Raw genomic sequence first — 18,760 nt, 5'->3', positions numbered from 1 at the left:
AAAGATAGGAAAACGAAATTAACCCACAGAACAACTCGCACAGTTCTGTTTAAACTTATATATTTTGTCTAGATACGTCTCGCACTTCAGCGCTTAAAAAGAGTTTGATTCAATCGCACTGTAATAAGTGTATTCGAGCTATGTTTTATTAATAACATCTGGTCGATATATATTTTATGTTTAATGTAAACAAACTAAAAAAAAAAAAAAAAAATTCTTTATTTAAGTTTTTAAAAGATTCAAAAAAATATTTTTTTTAAGTTAAACATTTTAAAATTATATATTACAGAACTTTACGAAAATCTATTATAGTAAATTTTTCCAATTTAATAATGGTTTGAAGAAAAAAACTTTGACCGTATATATACCATTGTATTTTTTTAAAGCCTGACATTATAACAACCAAACGGGTAGGGTACTCTGCGTAATTGAGTAATACCCGGTACTCGTTCGAGTATTTGTGAAAAGCAACAATCAAAACTGCTATTATCACCCATCGGGTAAAATACAAAGTTGTTTTTTGATGTTTATCTATCGCATCTATTTATTGCGTTGCAATATAATTGGTGTTATATTGGTAAAAACGTTTTTTTTTTTATTCAATGTATTTTTTTACCAAACGAAACGCTCTTATCAGAGATATCAGTGTAACTTTGTTGGACTTTCTAGATATTTTGGGGTTAATTTGAAGTTCAACACGGAGTTTGATTCAAAAGAAAGATACAGAAATGGTGGAACGTGAAGCTAAACAACTAAAAAAATGGTTATTCAACAAAGAACACCTAAGGTTATCCGTGATCACCGACAACTACCCTTTAGCTCCCACCGGCGGACAAATTTAATAATTTTAAAATCCACTGAAAGGAGGATTTACGAATATTGTCATAAACCACAAGTGTAAAAAAAGTATCCACGAATGTAACAGGATTAACGAATTGAAATTAGCGGCACCTGAGTTCAAACACTACAATTATTACAACAGGGGTGGGAAATTTTTTCACACGAAAGCAGAATTTTAAATTGGGTAATTCAATCGCTATGTAGGTTCGCTAGCCGCAGTTTGCTCACATGTACTAACCCTGGTATACGTAATGACATTACAGTTTAAACCTAATAACTTTAGGAGACCATGTGTTGTCTTCTCTTGCAATAAACAAAACAAGTATTCTCTCTATCCTATACCATACTTTTAAGTATATTCGAAACCAATGGCGAAAGTAAGCCGGACTGGCATTTGGGTGAGAACGGAGTCGCAAAAAATATCCGAACTTGTCCCAGTGTATTGTTCTAAGTTTCCGGGTGTCTTATATTCCTTTTTCTTATTACGCTGACATCACGAATCGAAAAATCGCAATCCGATAAGTTTTTCTTTTATGTCCAATGGCAAAAGGCAATTTCTCACGATTCTTTCCTTCGAACTGGCGGCTGGTAAAGCGCTAAGGATGGCCTCGGTGGTGCGCGTCTGGGGTTTTGCTGGTTGTTTTGATTGTAATGTTGGTTAGTTTGATGGTTGCTGGTTCGCTGGTCGACCTGGTAACCCTGATGGATGTTTTGGCTGCTATAATGGTTCCTCTGGTAATTCTGAGGATTGGTTGGGTTGCTCTGATGGTTGAAAGAATGGTTCATCTGGTTGTTAGGATGGTTGCTTTGGTTGTTAGGATGGTTGCTTTGGTTGTTTTGCTGGTTCCTCTGGTTGTTTTGCTGGTTGCTCTGGTTGTTTTGCTGGTTCCTCTGGTTGTTTTGATGGTTGTTGGTTCGCTTGCCCCGGAATTCCTGGCTTCTTATGCGGTCTGTAGGGTTGTAGTCGGCGTCAGAAGAAACCTGCATTTTCGGGGTAATAATATGGTCGTTTTTTGTACTTTTAAAAAAATTGATACGATTAGCTCTATTTCGAAACTGAACCCTTGTCGCTACTAGGAAATTATTAGAAACAAGACAAGTTAGTCAAGTGGTTTCACATCTAATTTGGTTGTTCCAAGACTCGCTCCCCTCTGAGCCTGTGTAGCTCAGTTAGTACAGCGACGGCCTCGGTATGACAGAGGTCGTAAGTTCGAACCTCACGTCAGGCTAGTTGTTTTTCTAGCTTGCCTTGCCTGCATCATTGATCGACAGATTCGGCGAGTCTGCGACGGCTTTCAGTTTTCTAATTCAAATTATGACGAACTCAAAAAATAAAATATTCCTATGAACATAATCAATCTAAAGAAAAGTTTTTTTCAGTATTATTCAGATTTTTATTAAAATTTAAGTCTTAAACAACGATAAAAGCGAACACTTACAATTTTAACGTCTGGTGTTGGGTTTGGCCTGATATCAGCGAAGGCCACTTCTTCGCAATTTCCAAAGTCTAGAAACTGAACGACGGCGAAAGGCAAGTGAAGATGGACGTCCACAACCACAGAGTTGTAGAACTGAGAAAAATACAAACTTTAAGACTAAACTAGAACGCCACTCTTCTTAGACATAAGCAGAAAAAGCTTAACTAGCTTTTAATAATATTGTTTCAAATATTAGCTTAACCGAGCAGGTAAGAAAACTGACACATATAGCTACTTTTGAATATATACATCTTCTGAAATAAATTACGGCATCCTTTGGTTTCGACTTGGATATTTTCAAAATCCTAACCAACACCAATCTAACCATTCGCAACTAAAAAACACAACATCTTTGAAATGTATTGACTGATAATTTCTTTAACCAGGGCAAAACTTTCTCATATAGTTTGTTCGCTTTTGTCCTATAATTATAGTTTCTGTAAAAACTTATATATATTTTTACGCGGACCCCTACAAAAAAACTTCCCTGCACTAGAAAAATTGAGAACCACCGGTCCAGATTTTTTGCAGAAATGTCAACCCAAGAAATCAGCTCAACATCAACAACAAAAATAGCAAAAAAAGCAACACACCTGCCCGTCCTCCCAGTATTTCGCCTGACACGCGGCTCCCTTTTGCCACGTCACAATGCCCCCATTGTGGGGGGTTTGGGCGTCTGGGGGTGCCTTGGTTTCGGGCTTGAGGTTCTTTGCAGTGTCGGCCAACGTCAACTTTCGGCCAGTGCTGGGGTTGGCGTTCTGATGACGTGGCGCGTTCTGATTGGTCGTCGGCCGGGAATCGTTCCGGCTGTCTTGATGCTGTTTGACGTTTTGGTTGTTAATAAGCTTGTGAATAAAGACTAGAGAGCGACCGATATCACTTTTTTAGACCGATTCCGATGCCCGATTTTTTTTATAAAACTCGGAAATGTTCAAAACTTGAATTAATTGAACCTAAAATCTAAATAACAATTAAGTACGTACCTTTATTAATTAATTCCAAACTATTATTTTGCATATAACTTGGCGTGATGCAAAAACTCAAATTTTTTACATCAAAAAATGGGTAAGTTGTTTGTTGTACAGGAAAAATTATATCATATTTTCGTACCAAAATATCGGCCAAACCATTGGTCTACATTTAACGATACCGATATATCGGTAGAAGCCAAATATCGGCCGATATTATCGGAAAACCGATATATCGGTCTATCTCTAATAAAGGCTGTACTTTTTTGAAGTAAAATGATTTTTAAGTTGGTTGCAAGTTTACCGTGTGCTTAAAAGTTTCCAGTTTATCAACATCTAATTTACCAGCGCAGTTGTCTACGGTATGTAAAAGTATTTTTTTCACTAAATCGGGAAAAAACATCGTTCAGTTTTTTAAATATTGATTTTTAAACAATTCGAAGCAAAACTTCTTTAAGGTAAAGCAAAGGTGACTAGAAAAGTTTAAAACAAACTTCTTGTTTATTCAGTTTAATTTTTTTAACCTAGATGGAAAACATTTTTTTAACCTGGATTTTAAAAACACAAGCCAATTTATAACTTTGGCCTATTAGCTATTGCACTGCTTCTCAGACCTATTTAGGGCACTATGTAATTAGGGGTTTCCCAAACTTTTTACACCTTGGCCCCCCAAATTTTGAGAAATCAAATGGCCCCCTTATTTTTTTTTATTTGAAAAATTTAAGAAATCTTATTTTGATTAAAAAAAAATGGTTTATATAGTAACCGGTAGTTAGAATCATAAAAACTTGATAAATAAAAAAATTGTTATTTTCTATTTTTTTTCGTGGCCCCCTTGAGAAGGGGTCATTGCCACCAGGTTGGGAACCCCTGCTGTAAATTATCGTTGTTTTTTTTATTAAAAATGAATTGTGTTTGTTCTTTGGTTGCTGTCACACCTTATTAGGGTCCTGGCATATACATTCTCAGTAGAAGTGAGTCACAAGGTCAAAAACGTTGGAAGAAGTAATCGAAGCAGAAAAAAGGAAATTATAACAGAAATATACCGATCGCCGTATAAAGAAACGTAAGCTAATCCGACGTACATATATATTGTGTTTTAATAATAGAAAAAAATACAAAATTCGTCTAACATATTTTAAGAAATTATTATTTTTCCTTTTATTTGTTTTTGTTAAACAGTCATTCTATTGCTATTTTTTTTAAACCGAATAAAACACTAATTTGAATTCAAACTGTTGTAGATCTACATTCAGGTATAAGTATTGAAATATAGTCGACTCAATGGTAATAACTATACCAGAAAGTACAATACATACAATTCATTACAAACAGTGCTTTTCAATCTTGAAAAGAACCATTCGCACTTTTTTATTTCGGATAATGTTCATCCGTACCAAACAAGCACAGTAAGTTTGTAACCTTAAGTTTTTCCTATTTGTGAAATAACAATTAAAGGATTTGAGTATCAAAACCCTGAGCCATAACCGATATGAAATAGATAGTTTAAGCTGCAATAAAACACTGAGAGACTATATTACTGTTCCTGTAACACATAAGTCGGTGCACTAGCTTATTTGATTGTTATATTACCTACAATGAAAAATAACAATGTGCCATTTTCATCCGCACAACGTTTGTCATCCGCACTGCAATTTTTTCATCCGTACAAGTGCGTACCATCCCACGGGTTGAAAGCACCGCATTACAAACATGCTAAGTCAACTTTCACCAACTCACTTTATTGGGTTGATTTTTGCGAAAGCGCGGCGGCACGTCATTTTGATGACGTTCCTGCTGCCTCGGACCTGTTGTGACGTCACCAGTATGACGCGACGGGTTGTCGTGTCGTAATCGTTCGTCACCGCTACCCCTGTTCGGGTCTTGTGGGTTAAAATGGTCACCCCTGAACTGAGGTTGACTGTGAAAAATTTAGATTTTTTTAATTTTTAAGTAGCATATCAATTCGTGTCTGGAACTGGAAGGTATTTTTTTAAACAAATATTAATTGTTTTAAACAGGCTATTTATCTTATAGATACTAGAAATTCAAAGTAAGCAAAATAGCTTAACTTTTTTAATGTCTTTCAAAAAGAAGTTTTGCTAAAATATATAAAAAACACCATGAAAGTAAAATGGGTTGTAGTAGGTTTCCTCGAGTTGGAACTTGACTTGTTATTTTACATTAAAAAAGACTTGACTTGGACTTGTGTTATTTTACGAGTGACTTGACCGGGACTTTAGTCATTGTTTACAACACTACCTTGAATTGCTATAATAAAGGATTTTTGTGGGATTAAGCCTAAAAAGCCACAATTATTCTAAAAACTATACATTATTTAGGTGTTTTTCATTACAAACGGACGTATAAAAAATGAACAAAGACCCGACAATGTATTTGGATGGTAAAAAAGGTATGTTAAGCCTTTTACAATTTTACTAAAATATGTTTGATCAATTAAAATACCCATATTTGTATTAACGGGAAAATAAACATTTAAATATAAGCCTAATATCTTCTCTTTTATTTCCACCCACCCATATCCGCGAGTATCTTTGTAAGATTTTCCTCGTTTTTCCGAGTTGAAGGAGTCGCGTAGATCCGGGTCGCCACGGTCTCGTCTCTCTCCCGTCTGCCTCTGTTGTCCGTTGACCCTGCGGTCGCGGTTTTCTTCCGAACGGTTGGTGGAATTAAAGTTTGGTCTCGAACTTTGAGACGAGTTTTGAGCTCTGCGATGGAAAGAGGTTTACAAAGAAAACTATTTTACGAAAAAACTTTAAAGACTTGAAAGTTTGAAAGGCCTAAAAATGGTTTCTTTGGGAAATTTAACATTTTTGCCACGTTTTTAAAAACAAACTGCCGGTAAAATATTTACCCCAACGACCATGGTAAAACAGCTCTTACAGGGTTGACACACAATTAGAAAAAATTAAAGAAAATTTGTAGTATTTTGAGGACCTAAAACTGGTTCGCTCGACGTTTTTTTACATTAACGCAATTTTATTCCATATTTTTTTCCCGGTTAAAGAGCTCTTTTGAATAATTGTTTTATGACTTTATGTAATGACGCAACTGTGTGACATCATCTCGGAAAATTTTCATGCCGTCATCGTTTAGATTTTGTTCAAAGGGTCATTATAACTTTGATTTATTCGCACATTTAAAAGATAAAATTGGGGATATACATTCCAAAATTGCGATACGCGTAATTTTATTCCACTAAGGTATACCTTCTGTCGTTGGGCGTTTTGTTATAATCTTGGTTAGCACTTCGGGAGTTTCGGGGATTTCCCTCCTTTCGACTGGTAGATGACTCGGCTACAAAGTAAGAAAAATGAAAACTACATAAAACAAAAACTTACTCAATCAAATCCAACTTTTGTAGATATTTTTTTAGTCATTTCCGGTAAAAAAATACTGATTTGTAGGGATAAATAGATAATTCAGTAGTTTTAATATGGAAAATAAAATTCTAAATTTTGAAAAAAAAATTAAAACAAAAAAATGTTAAAAAAGTTTTGTACAATCGTTCACGTAAAACAGAGAAGGTTTTATAAGCAACTAAAAAAATTTATAAAAAATCGTTACTAAAAATATCAAATGCAATTAAGAAAAAAAATGGCAACCAAAAAAAGAGAAAAAATAAAATTAAAAGTAATTTAAGAAATAATTACGAAAAAAGTTATTATAGTCAACTAAGAAAAACTTTACACTGGAAGCGATGATCTCCCTCGGTTGTGTCCTCGAATCCTCCTCCTTTAGTTTCGACCAGACTCAGTTCCCTCACATATTGCATCAAGGACTCATCTTCATCATACGCATCCTGGTAGTTGCTGTGAGAAGGACCTGCTTGTGAGGATGCGTGAGGAGCAGAAGATGGAGTGGGAGCAGTGGAGGACTTTCCTCCTCCTAAAGAAGAGATGCAAAATGGTTGAAGTCTGGAGCAAAAGTATAAACTAGAGATGAGCAGATATTATATTGGTTTACTGATGATATCGACCAACATTATCGGGAAGATATAATATACTTTTTGTTGGAAAAATTAACTTGACATTATTCTATAGTGTTTTTTAAAAACAATGTAATTTCCTAATTTTAGAACTTTCACACTTGTCATTTCCTTCGAAATTTTAATTTTTCTGTATTGGTCTAAAAAGTGTTTTGTCTTTAGTTTGCGGATAATTAAATTTTGCTCTTTCAGCCATAGTTCTAGGCACAGTGAAAAACAGTTTAATATTTAAACTCGCAGCTTTAAAATAATTTTATATTAAATTGTAATAATGAGTTTGTACCAACACTTAGAAGTATGACATACCAATTGTAATTGTGTAGAAATTTTAGCTTGATAGAACAATAAACCAAATGTGGCAATTTATAACCTGTAATAACCAAGCTAAATGGAGAATTACAAACAAAAAACTTATATCTAAAATAGGTTGGTTTTGTTTATCTGCATATTTACGATACTCGCCACATTTATCTATTATTATCAACTCAATAAAATAAGCATTACACCAATACCATAAGTCCGTAAGTATAGTGTCAAGATTATTACAGCAATAAAATAAAAACATCCAGGTTTAGAAAAATAAAATGAAGGTTTACAAACTTTTTGATGGTTTTGAGATCTTGCTTTCGAGGAAGTCGAACAGGGTCGAGCTGGACGCGCTTCGCTGGTCATCCTCGTCCTCTTCGTGGTTCCGTCGACCTCCCCTACCCCGACCACCCCCTCGCCCCCCTGGATAGTAGACAAAAGTTGACGGCATTTGTAATCAGATAATGTATTGTATCCATAACATACAGATAATTTGAAATGTATAGTTCAGTGACATTTTTGACCGATTAAAAACAAGAAATTCACTTTTTTTCCTTTTTTTCTGTCAGAAATTTCAAAGCCACTTGTTGGCTAAACTGTTAACAACCACTGAAAACACCATACTAAAAGAACAATAATCGCACAACAAATTACCCGTTCTAAAAGAAAACATTCAGCATAACAAAAAATCAACAAGATAAAATCAAAATAGGAAAAAAAATAGCAATAATTTATATGTTTTACTGTTAAAATTGAAATAGGAACCCACAGCCTGGGCTGTGGAGTTGGTTAAAAAAAACGAGTCTGATTCTAGTCAAAAAATAAATCCTAAACCGACTGAAGATTGCCAAGTCTGGCCCTCAAACTCTAAAGCCTTTATTTCATCCATTTACGTAACTGAAATAGGGTAAATATACAGCAATCCACTTATTGGGGTGTCGTACAACTTATCCAGTATCATTATTGTAAAATACTCTATCTAATGCTATTCCGCCTTTACAATTAACAGTTGGCGGCAATATCAGTTTTAAAATTGGTACTGCGCAATGCGCATGGCAGTCATTCTTGGGACTTGGGTAGTTTTATGTGGTCTTACAAAAGTCCGGAGTCGGACTCTATAAATAAAACGACTCTGTCGACCCCATAGAAGGTTAATTGTTGTGTCACTTTGAAACTCATTGTTTTTTTTTCAAACTTTGCACACACTTATGTTTTCAAATTCAATAATTGTGATCTTGCCCTTCTTAAGCTGCTGTTGAACACATATGTTTGTGTATCTTTACAAACCTTTCTTTATAAATAAACGACCGCTAGGTAGCGTTAAAGATTAAATAAATTAAATTTTTTTAACAGGGTTAGGTATACTAAATCAGGCATACTAAATCTTAATAAGAGCCCAAACAGCCAATAAAAACAACACCTCACCTCTTCTTTCCCGATCACCCCTCCCACGATCTCGACCCCTTCCATCGCCAGATCTTTGATCGTACGACCTTGGCTGCTGTTCGTATGACCTTGGGTGGTCAAACGACCTTGGCTGTTGGTTGAACGACCTTGAAGTTGGCCCACTTGACCCTGGAGGTTGATTTAAGTTGTTTGGTGAAATGAGTGACTCCAGGGCTGCTTCTAGATTGTTCTGTGTCCTTATTAGAGCAGAGCTTGCATCTTGTCGAGCAAATCCCATTTGAATGAGTTGGTTGCACATTGAATCGTCGACTGTGACTGACTGAAAACACAACAAAAAAAACACATATTTTACACTTTAATGGATAATAATTAAATTAAACTTCTTAAAGAATTGTACAACCGGCCAATTCCATGTGACTGTATTAAATATAGCTACACTGATATAACAAATTTCTTCTAATATCGATATTATGGTCCTATGAGTATCGTTAAATTTGGGCACACATTTTGTTATGCAAATATGGTACAGCATTTCCTCAAAAACAAACACCTATTTTTGCCCAGCATCATAGGTAATTGGAAAATTGGGTTGTATCAATATAAGTAGATAAACTGGTTAGTAAAATAAAAAAGGGTATCAATCTAAAAAGATGAGGTCAGTCAGTTCCGCTATTAAATTACCAGATATTAAATAGACTATAAATATATATATATATATATATATCTTGAAGCAATTTTTTGGGGGTTGACAGTAATAAAATCACAAAAAATTTTTCTGAAATTAAAAAATATATTAGTTTTTATTTTATGCCAGAACAGTACAAAGAGATTTTGCAGAAAACATTTAACAAAACTACTTCAACACTTGTTGTTAAAAACCCAACATTTTTTGACCCGGATTGGGGCTGCCTAGTAGGCCAAAAATTGGCCTAAAAGTTGACTGGCACCGAAATGAATCATTGATTAACACACAATTCACAACAGCTGATGCGATGTGTGGGTGCAGTTAGCTTGTGTTATGCAAGAGTAAGAAAGCACTCTGACCTTTGTATTAGCACTAGTATCTCGATACACCTCTGAAGATTTAGTAGAGGATTGGAACTGAGAAGATTTCGGTTGATCAAAGTTCCGTTGATTAGCTGCAAAGTAACGTCAACAATATAATTAACACAACTACAGGTATCGGTCTAATCAGTAATTAAAGTTAGGGATATTTTATTTTATATATTATTTTCCCTTTAACATCACTTTTACCGAATGTTATTTTGTAATTTAGCGTATTCTTTTTGTTATTGGGTTGCGTAAACAGATAGGAAGGCCAAAAATGCAATTTATCAAGTTAAAAAATGCTTCAGTGCTTTTGCCCAGGTTTAAGTGTTACACTGCAGCAATAAGTTTAAATAAATTTGTTCTTCAGTAAAAACAAAAAAAACTTTTTGCTTTGACAAAATGGCACCCTTTTAACACGTGGGATAATGAAATTATTAAAAACTTGAATGAAAATGTATGTAAAATTAAGTTTAAGGCATTATTGCATCACCTGGCAGGTTTGTGTTAACATAAGACTTTTTTCTTATAGTTGTTTGACACAGCTCATCATATTGTTATTTTTAATAAGCTGTAAAACAGTACATCCGTATGGAATGGAAAACCATTGGCAGCAGGTTTCTGTTTGTGGATCACTGTTCTGTTACCCGTACAAATAAACAATAAAACTCAAAGTTTAAAAAAAAAACCCAAATAAAATCAGAATTAGACATTTTTTTGAAAGAATATATAATACTCCGTTACAGGTTAAAATACATACACAAAGCAAATGAATAATAAAATTAATAATCCTGGTTTTATTCGGGTTTTTAAACTTTGAGTTTATTGTTTGTTTCAATAAGCTGGATTCTACTTTATTATAAAGTAAAAAATAAAATATTGTTTTCTTACATATGTTTGGTTTATTGGTTCCAGGGGCAAATGTCTTTGTGTTCGAGTCGAATTTATCTTTTTGCACTTGAGCGATGGCCGCTTGGCGTTGTTCTTTGAATTCTGTCGGTTCACCATCATCTTCGTTGCGACTTTTCGGTAGAGAGCTCGTACTTTTGTACTTGTACGCTATTTTCTACATAATTACATAAAATGATCATCAATTCACATGAAATCGAAGCATGGTTTAAAAATATGTTTTAGAATAGAATAGGCATAGAAAACAACATAATATCTTTTTATAAACAAATAAGACATTTTTCACTATTTTACGTGCTGTAGCAATCTACCAAGCTATAAAAAAATAGATTATATATATATATATATATATATTATATACATAATTATGTAATATATTTACATGATATGAAGAAAAATAAATTCACAAGCATTTCTTGTGACATAGAAGACATAAAATTATACTATTTCAATTGTTTTCTTATTTTTCTGGTTATTTTTATAGAAATAAAATAATGGGGATATATCAAAGCGCCGGTGTATTTGAACAGCACTGGTTGTTGAATTACAAACCTTTCCAAAGTCCACAAAAGGTGGAGGTGGTTCATCTGTGTCGGCGATCATCCTTGAAAAGCCACTTGCCTCCTGTGAAGAGCAAAAGTATTCTGTGATTACATTAGTTATTTATCAGGTCAGAGCCTAATTTATACAGTAAATTTTTTTGGCTCAAAAAATTGACCAGAAACATTTGGCATTGTAGTACTTTTTTTCAGGGCAAAACCTAGTATATATTATATATACAGTGGTAAATTTTAACCTAAAAAACGGCCATAGAGATCTACTTAATTAGCATAATTACAGGTTAAATATAATATATCAATACAACTTTAACCTAACAAAAAGTCTACTTTTTAGGTTAAAACCTAATATATCCAGTGGTAATTACCTAAAATGATCATAAACATTTAATAAATTAGCATACTTACAAGTAAAAACCTAAGTAATATATACAGTAGAAGTTTTCCTATCTTAAAAAAAAAACAATTGGCTGAATATTCCAGAGTTTTAACCAATATAAACAGTAACAAATACCCTTGTAAACCCTAAAAATAAATACTCATAGCAAAATGTTTTTTTTTTCTTAAATGCATTTTACGCCCAGCAAAATATAACTGACCAAACAAAGCATTATAAGATTTGTGGTTCTGTTTCATTTTCCTTAGCTTTATCAATAGGCAGTAACCTTTGCTGCAAGCCACTTTTTGCGTAGGTTTTCCACAACTCCTCCAAGCAAAGTTACATTTGATCCTCTCAAAAGGATAATTCCATTACGAATTTCCATATTTCCAGTCAGGCATATCTTAGATCCTGGCGCTGTGTCCAAACTAAAAAAACAAAAAATAGGTTGTTATGTTTCGTTTGTTTGATGGCCCCAAACTTTGCCTAATGTTCCAAGAATTGTGCTTTGTTAAACCGGTAAAAAACAATATAAATATATAAAAGTATGTTAGTAACATATGCTTCAACAACATGGTTGCCACACAGTTTTATAAAAAAAAAACTCAAAGCCAAAAAAATACTTTTTAAAGAAAATTTAGAGCCTTCCAAAGACCAAAAATTAGGTTGCTTTGTGTTTTTTAAATAATTTAAAAATAAAACAGTATAAATGCCATTGTCAATAGAATAAAAAATAGTTAAAAAACACTGATTTTACTTGACACATAACCTAAAGCTGCATATTAAATAAATTCAAAGACTATTCAAAGACTTTAAGAAATACATAGTTTTTTTAAAGACTTTCAACACACAAATCAAATCAAAGACTTTTAACGACCTTAGCAAAAAAAACTCAAAGCAACCCTTATTTACCAAAACATGATGTACCACATGATTGTTGCGATTACGAAGCCAACTTTTTTAAAGCAATAATCCAAAAAAAGTTATTTCTCTTCAGCATATTTTATCAATAAAAATTAAAAAAAATATATAACAAAAACTAAAAAATAGGTAAAAAACCCAAAATCAATTGAATGTAAGAACAAACCTTATTTTAGCTATCTTTTCCATTTCAATGGCAACACAGGTCCTATGTCCATCGGTGAGAACGACCTGCAACATTCTCGGAGCAAGGTTCGAAGTCTCGTTCACTTTTGGAGCAGAAATATTCCGTGTTTTGACCACTTGGAGCACACAAGGTCCTTTCAACTGTAAAGAAAATAATCAAAACAGCTTTTTAATCTAAAACATAAATACTTTTTTATAAATCTCATTTTAGGATTTTATTTTAAATAGATACACAAACAATTATAATTATCAGCCAGCAAGGTGTTAAAAACATTTTTTTAAGTACGCTTGTCAAGCTTGTTAGAAATTGTAGAACTTTTATCGTCGGCATAAATGTGTTCTGTTGCTGCAACAGATTCAGTTGTGAAAAACATATCTTGTTTACATTAACCATTATAAATAATAAACCTCTTTTAATTTCCCCTTTGAAATTTCTTCAGGAATGTATTTTTCACCGATGTCGGCAAGGTCATTCTATTAAAACAACAAATATTATAACCAAACTTAAATAAAATTAAACCATTAAAAATTTTAGGGAAACGAGATTAAGAAATATTTATTACCACTATAAGAAACATCTTTTCATAGATATATGTATAATATTTAATCAATGTATATGTTTAATATCTTACAATCTAAATAAAAGGAATATATATATGGATAAACTTAGTCTTACATAATTTAAAAGAATTGTTTTACAGATTTCAGTCATGATTTAAACTTACATCCAAAGCAACTTTAATGATTTTGTCAGAGGATTTATTTTCTGTTCCCAATTCTTCTTTGCAAATTTCAATTCCATCTTCACTTAAATGCCTGAGCACAAATATATAGAGACGATTGTTTGATGATAGTAAATAAATTTTAGATTCCTCTCTGTACACGTACAAACACATAGATAGGGTAGAAATGTTAGGGAACTGGGCTACAATGATACCACTTTTTACGGTAATGAAACGAGTTGTCAAACTTTAAAATGCATGGAAGAAATAAATATGGGAGAACAAACATAATAATACTTGACCCACCAAAATAATGTTAACAATATAACCCCTTAGCATAATGTGGTAGGATTCTAGACCAGTGCTAATAAAATCCATATTATTATTTTTTCAACTTTGGACTAAATATGACATAAAAAGTTTAAACACAGCTAATAAAAAATTAAAAATTTAAAACTTCTGTAAAATCCTGTCACCATTTTTTACAGTATCCGTACAGGTTGTTAAATTTAAAATGTGAGGGAAAAATTAATATGGGAGAATAAACATAACATAATATTAGTAATACTTGACCCACCCGGACCCAAATTCTAACTCAAGGCGAAACCCAAATAATTTTCAGTGAACAAAATCTTGTATGGTATGATTATGGTATGACCAGCACCAAAACTTGATCCAGGGTAAGGACTAGGGTTCCTCTTTTTCCCGGAAAACGGGATTCAAAAATGAAAATTCCCGAGAATCGCAACTAAAAAATTATACCTAAAATTTCGTCATTATGACGTTTAAAATTATTTTATATTAAATCCAAAGATTTAATTAAGCTCATTAATGTTCTATAGTCATGCTTCTGCAATCTTACAAGACCTTCTCGTATTAAAGTCAGAACCATTATTTGTTTTCATTTTAAAAAAGAGCCCATTTTTTTGATAGAATACATTTAATCAAGTTTTTCATGCTGGTAAGCACAAATAAAGCAAGGAAACAACTTTAACCGGGTTGGTGATATTTTTTTTATAAGAGTCAAAAACAACAATTTGTTTTAAGTTTTGCTGTATGGCCGAATACCCAGGATTAAAAAAAAAACTTCCCGGGATTTGGGATGGTTAATTCGAAACATTCCTGGAGAGGAACCCTAGTAAAGACATATGCCTTTTGCTAAAGAGATACTTACCATCCTTTTTGCTCCATTTGTCTTTTTAGTTCGGCTGTCATCTTAGATTCAAGCAGTAAACATTTACAAACACTGCAAACTCATTCTCCAAATACAAAATATATTTATTGCAGAACAAAATTAAACAGAGAAATACAGGACAGCATCCAATAACAGTTTAGATTTTTAATGCATAACCACTATGAAAAGTGCACCCAGAATTTTTTTAACAGACTCAACCTGCACCAATGAATATGCACCTGATTTTCCCAAAACAATATAGTAGCTTGGAGCACCTAAGACCTTAGTTGCACTCGGTCACCCCATTTTTTTCTGCTGTGCACCAGCGAGATCTCGTTAAAAATCTGCCATACTCTCCGCATAGGTTATAGAACCCATGTTGGTGCTGGTCTAGAATCCTACCACAACGAAACACCATTTGGGTTAGGGTACGGGTTAGCGTTTGGGTTAAGGTGGGTCAAGTATTATTATTAAATAAAGAATATAATAATACTTGACCCACCCACACCCAAACGCTAACCCGCATCCTAACTCAAATTTTGTGCATTGATTTAAGAACTGTGGTAGGATTCTAGACCAGCGCCCCCCTGTTAAATGTTATCATTTAAGTTGGTTTGGGAATAGACAAAGTTAATTTCGAAATTGTATTCTTTTGATGTTTTAACGCCCGTTGTATAAATCACTAATGCATAACAAAAATGTTGAAAAAGTATTAAACTATTTTACCAGGCAAAATTGATAAAAATTATGAGAAAAACATTGCAAAATTATGGCTCAAAATAAATATAATGGTTTGCTGCAACTCAAAATCAGACACAGCTTTTGTACATTGGCGGTGACCAGACAAGCCAAAAATATATATTATTGCCAAAACTAGTAAACAATTTGAATAAAAAGTGAGTTTAAAAACGTGTTTCCAACAATTTTGGTTCCGTAAATTTCAATGAACAAACTTTGTTGTTAGTGTTCGCTGTAGCGAAATGTTTACATTTTACGGTTTAGTGATTCTACGACAAGCTTTGTATTTTTCAAGGTTATTTTTGGTAAACTACGGACTAGGGATTCGCGCAAACGCAAAAAGTTGCCAAACTTTTATTTTTGATGGTGCGATGGGACGCACTACGCTTTTGGGCTAAAATAATTTATTAAAATGGGCTAAGACATTCTATAACCATTAATTTTGTTTATATTTACTTAGTTTGAATTGTCAAAAATATACAGTTTGGGGGGAGACACGGTTAAATGCCCCCTGGATCTGCCCCTGGTCCCGAGCCCTGAGTTGGAATCCGCAGCCTGGTTTATACAGGTTAAGCTCATATAATTGTGGTTTTATATGTTACCCGAAATTGCGTAAACGATAGTGAGAAACAGGGGCGCCCGCAGAAAATTTTCCAGGGGGGGCAATCAGGGGAAAATCAAAAAGGGGGGTCCTGAATTTTCAACTTAGGGAATTCCCCTATTTTTCGTCTGACTTAATGAATAATGACGTCATAAAACAGTGACAGTATGACGTCATAGAATGGTGATTGCAAGACGTGATAAAAAAACTAATCAGAAACAGCCAAATACGTCCAGCAAAAGCGACCACGTGCGTCGTCAACAATCCTGTCAGGCGCCAGCTGCAAAACACGATAACTTCAGGCAAAAAAAAAACAAATTGTAGAATACACACTTGCTAATCAGTCAACCTAAACAAATAACGAAAAAGAACAACTTGCAGCGTTTACGGTCGACCAAGCAAAAGACGAAAAACGGCGTTTTGCACTCGATTTTGGTTTCGCATTAGATTAAGACACGTGACCCAATTACTTTAAAAGCACGCCGCTTCGAACAGTTTTTTAAAACATGACAAAAACGAACAAAAAACGATAATATCACTTACTAAAAGAGGGTAAGAACTCCCGCCCCTTGGATACGCCCCTGGGGGCAATGGATAAAGTATAATATTTTGAACCTTCATAAACATATTACACTTATAAATAATACTAATAATCGCATTTTGAAATTCCAGGGGGGGCAAGTGCCCCCCTTGCCCCCCCGTGCGGGCGCCCATGGTGAGAAATAGAAAGTACGCTAACTTAAAAAGACAGACAATTCCACCAAAAAAGGTTTAAGATGTTGCACAAATATCAGCCATGCATTTTCTTAACTTCGCCTGAGTATTTTTGCTGCATTGTTCCCTCTGTTTTTCGTTTATATCAATTGCTTTGGCGTAAGCTTCCAGAGCGAACGAATAGTATTTCATAGCTTCTTGGATGCGAAAGTCGTATGAGCAAATGTGGCCGAGATTGACCAAGCATCGCGCGTGAACTTCAAACTTGACGGCGTCATCGTCGAAGACGCGCTTCGTCAACCGAACCGCTTCTTTTAGAGTTTTCTCTTCGCTTTCAAAATCACCAATCAGACTTTCGATGTAGCCAATGGAAGCCGAGCACCTAGCCAAGTTGTAGGCCTTAAGCGCCCCGGAAGCGTTTTTTATATTTCGAATCTGGCGCCGCATGTCACGCATCATTGGGAGCGCGTGTTCGCGCACAAAGCGCTCCATTGTGACGTCACTTTCAAGCATCGTTTCGGTTGTGAGCCGAATTTCGCTGACACACTTTCGAATGCCTTTCACAGCTAAGTTCGTATCCTGATCGGTTGTAGATAGACTAGCCGCTATGCGCAGGAATAAAATCGACCTTGAAAACTTTTTCTTGCCTCTGAGTTTTCTTGCAAGCCTTCTCCATTGCTTTGCCTTGGTTTGAACTTTGCTTTCAATGACATAATGGAATTCTTCCGCCGCCAAATTAGCTTCCTCCACTTTGCTTTTCCGTACCAGCACATCGTATCGGCGGATGAGCGAAAGAGCAGTGTCGGTTGCACCTTAAAAAGGATATTTTGGAAAAAAATAAGGAAAAAAATGCTTCACTTTTTTATATCTGTCTACGATTTGGTATGTCCTATATAATCGGATGATTGACCTCAGTATTGCGCCAATATTAATATGCACCTGTTAGCCACACCACTAACGAACCTTATTTTTTTCCACCTTTAAAGGTAACCTTCTCTGAAAATAGTAAATTACCGATTCAAGGTCGCCAAAATTTCGCTAAACTTTAGGGTTAGATTCAGAAAATAACATTTCCTTTGCACTTTCATTTGTTTCCAATTTTGCTTATTTGTCATGATAATGACGTCAAATGATATTGGATAAAGGCCGTACGTTTTTTTGCCCGAAAATGTCGGATATCAATTATTATATAAATGAAATAGGAAGAATCGGACATCCCTATGCCTACGCCAGCCAATATATTAGGGTATTGAACATGACTTGCATATAAAAACAATAAACCAAGAAACTAATCGTCTGTTTCCTGAAGAGTCAGACTCGGGACTCGACGGAGTCGGTTTGAGTTGCTGGACTCGGGACTCGAGTAAGATAACGTAAAACTACCTGAGACTCGAGTCCGACGGGCACATGCCCATTGCCAAATTTGTAAAGTACTGTAAAATAGCATATTGTGGAGTATTTTTTAAACGTGTATTGTGGGTGGATAAATGATATAAAATCTCTATGAGTTGTATGCTGAATATCCACCTTATTTTAGTTTGGTAAATGGGTAAAATTTAAGCTGAGGAGTCGTCGCCGGGACTCGACGAAATCGCACATTTGGCCAGAGTCGGACTCGGGAGTAGGGGGTCTTATTCTGGTGTGGTTTTTGGCCGGAGTCGGATTCAAGTTATTTTTAACCGGCCCCAGAGTCCTGGCTAAAAGAACGGCAAAAATGCACAGATTTGTACTGTGTGGACTTTTTGCTTTATATGCAAGGATTAATACAGAAGAAATAGCAACAAAAATTCTTGCAATATGTGCT

General features: G+C 34.5%; 2 protein-coding genes across 2 annotated transcripts; both read right to left on the bottom strand.

Moving 5' to 3' along the window:
* Positions 1–221: 221 nt before the first annotated feature.
* Positions 222–15,021, bottom strand: LOC146158172 (uncharacterized). Its single transcript, XM_083383845.1, has 17 exons — positions 14,904–15,021; positions 13,733–13,823; positions 13,416–13,481; positions 12,988–13,148; positions 12,187–12,328; positions 11,517–11,588; positions 10,947–11,121; positions 10,053–10,147; positions 9,027–9,327; positions 7,896–8,024; positions 6,998–7,189; positions 6,517–6,604; positions 5,824–6,015; positions 5,027–5,207; positions 2,912–3,136; positions 2,280–2,411; positions 222–1,821 (listed from the first exon to the last, which is right to left on the bottom strand). Exons 1-17 carry the CDS (start codon positions 14,942–14,944, stop codon positions 1,399–1,401), a joined length of 2,706 nt encoding a protein of 901 aa, XP_083239971.1. The 5' UTR covers positions 14,945–15,021; the 3' UTR covers positions 222–1,398.
* A 1,856-nt stretch (positions 15,022–16,877) lies between these two features.
* Positions 16,878–17,574, bottom strand: LOC146158171 (uncharacterized). The gene has a single exon (XM_083384763.1). The coding sequence runs from the start codon at positions 17,467–17,469 to the stop codon at positions 17,014–17,016; it is 456 nt and encodes a 151-aa protein (XP_083240889.1). The 5' UTR covers positions 17,470–17,574; the 3' UTR covers positions 16,878–17,013.
* Positions 17,575–18,760: the final 1,186 nt, after the last annotated feature.

This window comes from Ascidiella aspersa, chromosome 3, assembly GCF_963924565.1.
Source record: "Ascidiella aspersa chromosome 3, kaAscAspe10.2, whole genome shotgun sequence".
Lineage (NCBI taxonomy): Eukaryota > Metazoa > Chordata > Ascidiacea > Phlebobranchia > Ascidiidae > Ascidiella > Ascidiella aspersa.
The sequence above is the reverse complement of the archived record's forward strand: the minus strand, read 5'-3'. Positions and strand labels throughout refer to the sequence as shown.